The sequence below is a fragment of the Gavialis gangeticus genome, unplaced genomic scaffold (genome assembly GCF_001723915.1).
Source record: "Gavialis gangeticus isolate Ggan-Ray unplaced genomic scaffold, GavGan_comp1, whole genome shotgun sequence".
NCBI lineage: Eukaryota > Metazoa > Chordata > Crocodylia > Gavialidae > Gavialis > Gavialis gangeticus.
Genome location: NW_017728993.1, coordinates 55,983,945 through 55,993,505, shown reverse-complemented (window position 1 = coordinate 55,993,505; position 9,561 = coordinate 55,983,945). Strand labels below are relative to the sequence as shown.

Sequence of the window (9,561 nt, the reverse complement as noted above, 5' to 3'; positions counted from 1 at the left end):
GAGAAAAAAATATAAAGGGGTACTTGAGCTGAAACTTTGAGACAGAAGGGGTATAGCTGTTAAAAAAGATTGAAAACCCCTGTCTTAGACATAGTCTGTGCACCCCCAGGGATCCGTGGATCACAGGGTGAAAATGACTGGCTTAGAGAATGTTATTTGTGTTACTGATATGGGGGGCATCAGTTTTTCCTAGCCCTATCTGATTAGGGCAACTTTGAAAAATAAAATTCCCAATTCTTCAATAGTTGCGAGTTTCAAGCAGACTGGGAAGAACTCATTTGCTTAAAAATAGTTTCCCCATGAAAGAATATATGCAGAAATGTTCAGTCATAAATTGGAAAAGTTTGTTTTCATAAAATTTGGGAAGAAAAAGGAATGTCAGCCTTTTTAATTTTTTTTTAAACATCTGTGAATTTGTAACTGGGAAAAGTTTTTGTCGACTGATACATAAACAGTTTTGCTTAGTTATATTTATGAATACTGAGGTGCAGACCCCTTTGAATTGTAAGTGTGGGTATTCACATACAGAATGATCAGTCATCTTTTCCCCCACTATTTTCTATGCCTCCACTATATGTGAATACTGGAATTTCTCTGGTTCGTTTTACCTTGAGTTCTCTTTACAACCATAATTCTGGCACATCTCAAAAATAGGGTGGTGCCTATTCTTATATTAAAAATGTAACCTTTTCCTCCTGCCTCATTTTCCTCAAAATGGAGATGAAGGGCATTGGGCCTCAGATTTAAAGGATAACAAGCCTGCCCCTTCCCTCCCTCGCAGCATACCACACTTTGGGTCAAAATCTGATTTGAGAGCAATATTTAAAGTATTTGTTTTCAGGCTAGGCTGCTCTGTTGCCTCTGTAGTATTGCAGAGATTTGGTTTTTTACAAGCAAGCAGCCTGTCTCTCCTGTACAAGTCAGATAAAGCACTAATTCATGCGTGTACAGAAACCAACTTCCATTAAATCACCAGCCTTGAATTGCATCTTCTCATGCATGAAGAGGAGGGAACTGTTCAGTCTGGTCAAGCTTTTGATGAATTTTCATCTAGCTGTAAAAGACAGATTCAAAGCCTTCAGCTTCCTTGTTAAGAAAGGTAATAGCTCATTTTGGCTAAATGAAGCACTCTATCTTTCAACATATGAACTGCTTAGACCATTCAGTATTTCCTCTGTTTATCAGAGGCTGTTGCACAGGGAATTTCACTACAATAAGTTGTTTTGTCTTCCTCTTTCTGTCTTGTTACAGTCACTGCCCATATTCTGATTCCTGCTTGGCCAGTTTGTTCTTTTGAAAACTTAACTAAATATGGTTTGGGCAGGAAACCAGTGCATTTTTTTAAAGATGTCTGGAGTCCATCTGCTTTTATTGAACTGCTTCTTTCCACCATGTTTTCCTATCCCACTCCAAGAAGAACCCTTCTCCCCCTTTGGATGGATGTATTGACTTGAAATCTAGTTCACTTTAAAATTGGTTCTAGACCCTGCCCTTGCTTTTCAGGATCATACCTCTCATTGTGGTACCCGAGAGCCTTCAAGAAGTTCATTAAAATAAAGCGATTAGTACTGGCAACTTGTATTTGCCATGAGTGAATGCAGAGGCATAGCAGCACAGCCCCATGCCCAGGGCAGTGCTGGTTCCTGCTCTGCTGAATTCTCTGGTACAGTCAAGTTTTGCTGCAGCAATGGCTGCTTTTGAGGCCCCCCTACAAAGGCAGTGCCCAGGGCTGCTGCCCAAATTGCCCCCCTTCAGTTATGCTACTGAGTGAATGACATGAATTTCCCACTAGTACTCGACTTCACTGCCACCTTTGCCTATCCTGTAAAAGACTTGTAACACGTGAAAGTGATGGCTTGTACCTTCTGTCACTGTTTTCCCCAAATAAAAACTGCTGTCACATACAGAAACTAAATTGTGGAAATGTTTTCCTCTAATCTTGACGGTGATTTTTAGCTGCCACTTTTAACACCAGTAAACTTTACAGGAATGTTAATACCCTTTTTTCCCCTCTTTGCTTCACAGCAGTAACTATGCATGAAGGATGGGGTTGCAGCCAGAGTGGTTGCTTTGGGTAAATTGCTCAGTAAGGATATGGCTCAGTGAGAGTGGAAATCAAAAAAGAGACATAGGACTGGATGGAAACTGCCTCTTCATTTGCAGGCAACTAATTATCCAAAGTGCTCCACAAGATCAGCCACTCTGTCCATTCCTGCATCACAGCCATAAAGTATCCTAAGGGAAGAAAAAAAGCCAGGTGTGTGCAACAGGTCAAAAGTGGGGAACAAGGGAGCTGTCAAGGCCTTGATCATTGCAATGGCAAGGAATTTGTTAGGGCTATTTGAATGTATTTTAATGTAATAAAAGGCCATGCCCTGCAATACCAGGAATGGCAAAGATCTCTTGGAGTATATTTATGTGGCTGACTTTATGTGAGGGAAGAATTCCTTCTCCCCCAAGTGTGGTAGTCAGTTTTCCCTTGAGTACGTGAGCAAGACCCTTCAGCCAGGACCCTGAGTGGTTTCTAAGTGCTTTTTAGGAGCCTGCTGGCCATGTCTACACAAGAAGTTGACTGTGCAGTAGCATCATGTAGCACGAAGCAGGACACGACGCTGCTGCACAGTAGTAACGAGCTACTGCACAGTCAGCATCACCTAAAGCTGTTTGGCAATGCTACTGTGCAGTAACTCCAGTTACTACACAGTCATTTAGTACTTGTATATAAAAGTACTAAATGACTGTACAGTAACAACTGCACAGTCAGCATCTTGTGTAGACGTGGTCACTGTCCTTGTTCTAAGAATACCGTAATCATATTATTCTATCCCTTCCATAAACATGTCAGGCTCCATCTTGAAACAGTTTGGGGTCCTTGCCACCACATTTCTGTTCACAAGTTAACTCGTTTTGCTTATTAGAAACCACCTTCTAACTTCCAGTTTCACTCTTTGTGACCAGTATGTAGCTATTAGGTCTTGTTTTCTTTTTCTTGTAGGTTAATAGCTCTTCTCCCTTCCTGGTATATACACCTTGTAACCGTATTTCTAAAAAAATAATCCTACCCTCGCAATCTTTGTTTTCCTAAGTTAAACAAGCCAGATTTCCTTTTTCTTTTTGTAAGACAGATTCTCTGCTTCTCTAACAACCCTTTTTGTACCTATTCCAGTTTAAATTCTTCCTCTTCTTTGTAATTACAAGTGACCAGAGTGGTATACGGTATTCTAAATTGGGCCTTACTAATGCCTTTGTACAGTAATACTAGCACTTTCCAGTTTCTACTTAAAATATCCTGCCTAATAAGCCCTTGACTTGTGTTTAGCCTCTTTCACAGTTCTGGGTAGCGCTTCTGCCTTGGCTACAGATATCCCATTTGACAGTTAAGCTAAGTAATTTCACCGCTTCAGTTGACTCTTCTGTAAAATGGCTAGAATACCTACTTTGCAGTTATTAGTCTTAATTCATTATTTATAAAGCCCTTTAAGATCTTGTGCTGGAAAGGGCTTCAGAAAGGCCAACTGTTACAGATTATAGATTTGTACAGCAATGCCTCTTTCATGAGCTTCAAGAAGATTACATCTCTTTGGGATTTGCCATGATGAATGCCTTATTGATGAAATCCATTTCACCTCCTGCAAGGTGGACGGCCTGTTGGTTGGTAGGGTTTTGTTTACAAATCCAGAGGATTTTTTTTAATTAGAAAAAGGTAAAATGCCACTTGCTCTGGGAATATTCTGATAATTCAGAAAAATGAGTTTCTCTTATTTTCTCACTTCCTTCAGAGCTCAATTCCCCCTAGCTTACCTGTCCCTGCATTTTTGTGCCCCAATGCCTCTGTTGAAGATCAAGATCTGTTTCTGGTGAAACCCAAAACCTCAGCTGCTTCTGTTTTTTAACATTCAGTGACTTTTCTTCAGAAAATGGGGGAAAATGCTTGCAGAATATTTTAGCTCAGCAGACTTCCCACTGTGCTCCCAGCAGCACAAATACTTGATTGTTCTCTAGGCTCTCTTGGGGATGTAGCTGCCTTTCAGTTTTAGTAAGCAGTTGTTGGCATGAATCCCTTGAAGGTGGCATGTGTAGGATATCTGTCCCTGAACTTTCTAGCCAGCCTGAACCTCTGGATGAACAGGGCTGTTCTGGAGCCCGAGGCACTGAGTTAATTATATATTGTACTGTACAGTTCCATTTTTGACATGGCAAAGAGAAATGATGTCATTCTGCTATCATAAACATATGCTTCAGTTTAAAAGATTGCATTCACTAATCTATTTAAAAGTGGCACTTATTACAACAATGCCATACTGCTGTCCAAAATAGTAATCATAATTTATGGTTTTTGACTATATTAAATATTGAATGCTGTCACTAGAGGGTGCCATTGTGACTCTAGTTTTGTGGTATGCAAGCCTCTTAAGAGACACCTCATTTTGAAGCAGGCCCTGTTAATAGAGGAATTAGGAGTGCAGACAGAAGTTATAGTTGTCGCACGATCGGCCCCGTGAAAGTGCTCTGCAGTCATGCCCTGACAGAAGTGCACAGTTACAGAGAGCTTTAGAAGTCCCCAATCACATGACAAATTAACCCTCGCTATATGAGAGTTCAGATGAAGGTGCTCCAAAGGTAAGCGCCTTCATTAACTTCTGTTTGCTCAAGTGCACTCAGGGTGGGCAGCGGCTGTGCTGAGTGGGGAGCTACAGTGAATTTTGGGGTGGCTGCAGGGCTCCTCCCCTCCCCTTCCCCCCATAGCCCCATCCCAGTGCTGCCGCTGCTTGACCCAACTCCTGCCAGGAGAGCCTGATGCCATCCCAGCCCACAGTAGCCGCCTGCCCTCACCCCGCATGCAGATCTGCGTGGCACATGCCCCCCCTGCCCTGGGGCATGTGCAGTGGGGGGAGTTGTGCCCCGCTCCGCCCTGGCTGGGCAGCACCTCCCTCAGCCCCAGCCTCACTCCCTCTCTCACGCTGGAGCCTCCATTTGTCATTGCCTCCCTCCCCCCCCCAACGCTCCTTCCTTCACAACACAACAGACTTACCAGCTAGACCTGGCTGCTCTCCATGCTGCCGGGCTGTGCTCCTGGCCAGCTGTATGCTGCGCTGCAGCTGCACACATGCACAGGGCATTTATCGGTGGCATTATTGGTCACATCAGCCAAAAAAAGCTGATTGCTGATACAGTCAATTTTCCTTATATTAGTGCTGATTCAGTATGGGACAAATGTATCAGCACCTCTAGAAGTAGAGATGATTAAGATAGGAATGTAATCAACTGATATATCCTTGGGTGGTGTAACTGGACATGTCTAAATGAATCCATTCCCTGCAGCAGTCTATGCAATTGGAGAATTTTTAGCTAAAATTTAACATCTTCTAATTTGTCTCTAGCATTTAAGAAAGGAAATGAATTTCTTTTAACTCCAGAAATATAGGGCATTTTTACACATGCTTCTGGATGCGGTGCCAGGTGCTTTAATTAGCGAGCTGTACTAATTAAAAGTACCTACACATCACATGTATCAGCATCACTGTGCATCCCCATACTGTAAAAATGACAATGGAGCACTTTGAACTAAAGCTCATTGGATGTGTTTTAGTTCAGAGCACCCCGCTGCCAGTTTTTCAGCGTGAAGATGCAAGATGATGCTGATGCACATGACACAGGGCTGCTGGAGCGCATCAATTTCTATGCTCCAACAGACTTGATTAATTGAGTGCTCTGATGCACTGGATTTTCAGCACGTCAGAGCAGGCTCCCCACGTGTAGGAGCCAATGATTATTAACATAAGAGTGTCAGTAAGCTAAAACATCTTATGATTTGCTGTTACATAAGCCCTGAGAAAGAGGTGGTGTTACACCTTTTGGCTTTGCTGTTTTTAAATGTATGACTAGATTGCTCCTTGACTCTCTTTTTTTCTCTTTCTCTTCTGTCAGGATAAGAGAGATCATGAAGAAAACATGTGTTCAGCTAGATAAACCAGATTCACCACTGTCTGTCATCCTGGCCATAGTTGAATCAGATTCCACAATAGTGTATTATAAACTGACTGATGGTTTCATAATGCCAGGCCCTCCTGATGATACTGAAGACAAGGACAGTAAACAGTGGAGAAAGAAAAGAAAGAAGTTTTTCAGATGATTAAGGCAGAAATGAACTTTCTTGGACCATTATTTTCCAATCTAAACAAATATAAGTTTCTGAACATGTAAATGAGAGAGCACTATTGAATTCACCATCTGCATTACAAATCGTCACTTGCTGAGGAGAGAAGTAAGGTTTCTGCAGCATATGCTGTTATAAAATGGTATTTAAAATGTTTCAGGAGCTAGCATTTTAAAGAGGACAGTGTATTCTTCTCAAATAACCTTTTTTGGGAGAAGCCAAAGTTTCCAAACATTGTTTCCTCATATATATTTGCTTGCAGTAACGTAAAAAGTAGATACGGCAAAATCTACAGTGTAAGTTTTAAAGATAAATCTTGAACCAAAAAAAAGTAACCTGTTTAGAGTGAACAGATACTTTAAAAACAAAATACTCAGCTATGTATCCATTTGTCTTTAAGTTACCAAGAACTTTTAATTATATTGGACCTCTTATTTTTACACTGCTCAACTTCTTAGGTCCTTGCTATGGTATCTGGAGCAAAACAGAACTAAAGACAAGTGTAACTATTAAAGAAAGGTGTGGTCTAGGATTTAAACTTTTTTATGTTCTGTTCTTGCAACTCCTGGATCTGAAAGGGGGGCCAGCTGCTAAAGTGTAATTTATACAAACAGAAGTATGTGTCCAGAGACTGTGGTATAATTGGCCAAGTACAGTTTTGATACTACCCACATAGCTGGAAACACCCTGCTAAAAGATCAGGGTTCAATAGCGTGGATACAGGGATATCTTGTCCCAGACATACAGCCACATAGGACCTGTTGTTATGAGAGGATAAATATCTGGTTGAATGAACCTTGTGCTCCATGTTTCAGCTTCTTTATCTATAAAATGACTTAGCTAGTTAACTTTGATATCCATGTTACTTTTTAAAGTCTTGTTGAAGATGAAAACAATACTTTCCTTTGATAACCCAGAAACCAATAACTGGCAGACCAGCAGCCTATGCAATGTAGGAAAACATCTCTGATCTCTGCATGGGGCAGATTATTTTCAGTATAATTGGACCTTTAGCTCCCTAGGGGAAGGACCACGTATTCCGCCTGTGAGTTTGGTGCTGTACAAAATACACAGGCCTGAATCCTGGCTTTAATCCACATCTCCCTCCAGTTTTGCCTTTTTTGGTTAAGGTAGTTGCTGAACAGTGCTTCACCTAGATGTAGACTGAGGGAAAGAAAGTTGAAGTTGTTTGCACTGCCTTCTCTGGGGAATTTTCCATACCTACACACAGTAAGTTTGTATGTTTAACTTTAACTGGGAATTCTTGTGCCATAGCTCTGAAATGGTTTGTCCACTACACCTAGAAATTCTGCAACAATTCTACTGTGACCAGGGGACCACCCATGAAAAATTCGAAGTGCAAGAACATTTTCTCTCTTGAGTTTAAGAACAGGAGAGGATCCAACACCAGGCTGGCAACAGAAAGCTAATTAAACTGTAGTCTTCACAAGATGGATGACTGGAAACACATGGTGACTTTCTGGTTATAACATTTTGAGTGTGGCTTTCTCTAGGGAGAAAGCATGGTTTAACAGGAAGAGCACAGGACGCTAACAGCACCAGTCTTTGTAACATTTTCTTTGCCAGGGACTTCCTATGTAACCTTAGATAATGTACTTAAGTCCCCAATTCAGTAAAGTACAAACATGTACACAAGCCCTATTGAAGTCTGTGGGACTGTATGCAAGTCCTGTTGAAGTCTGTGGGACTAAATTGACTTAAGCACACTATTCCTTTTCTAAAAATTGATTTATACACTGGCATTAGTATTTTGCATCTCTATTTCCTCATCTGTCAAATGTAGCTAGAAGTACCTGCCTATCTAAGCAACTGCTTTCTTAGAATTTCATAATCTTCAAAGCAATCTTTGGCTTTAACTGGAAATAAGTATTTGTTGATGTCCCCCTCCTATTTGTAGTATTATTGAAGTTTCTCAGGCCTGATTCTCATGTAGTGGAAATGCATTCAGTTCTGTTGACACCAAAACTTTACTTGTTTACATCCAGCTTCCAGGTATATGTACCCACCATCTTAAGGTTTTGTTTCTCTGCTCTTAACCTTCTACCTATTTTAAGTTGAATTTGGATGATGGACTGGGATCATGTTGGTAAGTGCCTTAATCTTTTTTGGGTAGCAGACCAAAACACCAAGCACTGTAGGGATTACAGGATGTGTTGTATTTTTTCAAGTTTTGACTCAAAATGGTTAGTATTACAAAATCTCATATCATGTACATGCAGCATGTAGGATTCCATTTGTATGGGATTTGGTCATGGAGAAATGGAAAGAATTTGGAAGAATTATCTCTTTCTAAACTTGCTCTGCTCATGGAGAAAAAAGCAATTGTTTTTGGTCTGAAGCCATGATGCATTAAAAAGTAGCTCTGTATTGATTTTTGACTTGCTGCACCCATATTTCATATACTGTTTAGTCCATAAAGTAAATCTCACACTTCACTTGGCTACATACCACTAGCTAAATTGTCCTTGTATAAGCAGTTAAATTTGAGTGTGGGTATGTACTGGAAAAAGTTCCATTTTTTGTGTAAAGAAGTTGTGAAATACTCTATATAATGTTGAATTTATACTTATACTGCAGCTGCCAGCTCTTGCCTTTTTCTTGCTTTCAGATAAATTACTATAGTTTGTAGTTTGCTGTAAAACTAACACTCTAGTTTGACTTTCTGCCTGTAGCTAAAAATAATAAAAGGAAGAAAAAATAACATAGAAAAGAAGCCTTCAATTATCTACTATAAGCTGTCTACACTTCCAAAATTGCCTTGGAAAAACAAAAAGCAAGGGCACATTAACAGGTTTATTTTTAGGTAAAGTAGGATGTGAAATTGCTTCGAGTGTGTCCAGGTAACTTAAGAAGGTGCACGTGGACAGTTGCCACAGAGTAGCTCAGGTGCTGTAAATTCACACTTTAGTATACTTTGTAGTAGCTTGTTTGTGTGTCCCTAGCCAAACTCTTCCTCCTCAGTCGTGGTGTCTAATGTGTGTGTATTATTGTGGTGTATTGTACCGAGGGGTAATAACACAGAGACATCAGACTAGGGTTAGCTCCGCATGTCTAAGTCTGAAAAAAATTGTGTGCTTCTCATTCCATCCTGTATGTTGACTCTAATGGCAAACAAAGAATAGACAAAGCTTACAAAAAACCTAATGCCAAACCCACAGCAGGTTTAGGTCCACAGATGTCTTGGGTATTAGCACTATGGCAGTACCCTGAAATCTCACCCACGAAGCCTGATCCCATTGTACCAGGCACTGGACAAACAGAAAAAAGACTATTTATGGAACTGTGCCAACTGACAGCATTTGAGGACCTAATCATTGATACTTTAAACTCTTCAGAATTCATAGTTGATATGTGCAGGCTTACAAATGTCATGCCATTTCCTG

The 9,561-nt window shown here is 40.6% G+C and overlaps 1 protein-coding gene and 1 long non-coding RNA gene across 2 annotated transcripts in view; one reads left to right on the top strand and one right to left on the bottom strand.

Moving 5' to 3' along the window:
* Positions 1–6,675, top strand: part of TSEN15 (tRNA splicing endonuclease subunit 15) — a 20,056-nt gene extending 13,381 nt beyond the window's left edge. The window contains exon 4 of the mRNA XM_019501741.1: positions 5,929–6,675. Within this exon, the coding sequence (XP_019357286.1) occupies positions 5,929–6,133 (205 nt within the window). The 3' untranslated portion in view covers positions 6,134–6,675. The remainder of the gene's footprint in view (positions 1–5,928) is intronic.
* Positions 6,596–7,426, bottom strand: LOC109286926. Its single transcript, XR_002094712.1, has 2 exons — positions 6,879–7,426; positions 6,596–6,833 (listed from the first exon to the last, which is right to left on the bottom strand). It is a non-coding gene; the product is annotated as an uncharacterized LOC109286926 (long non-coding RNA).
* Between the last annotated feature and the right edge of the window lie 2,135 nt (positions 7,427–9,561).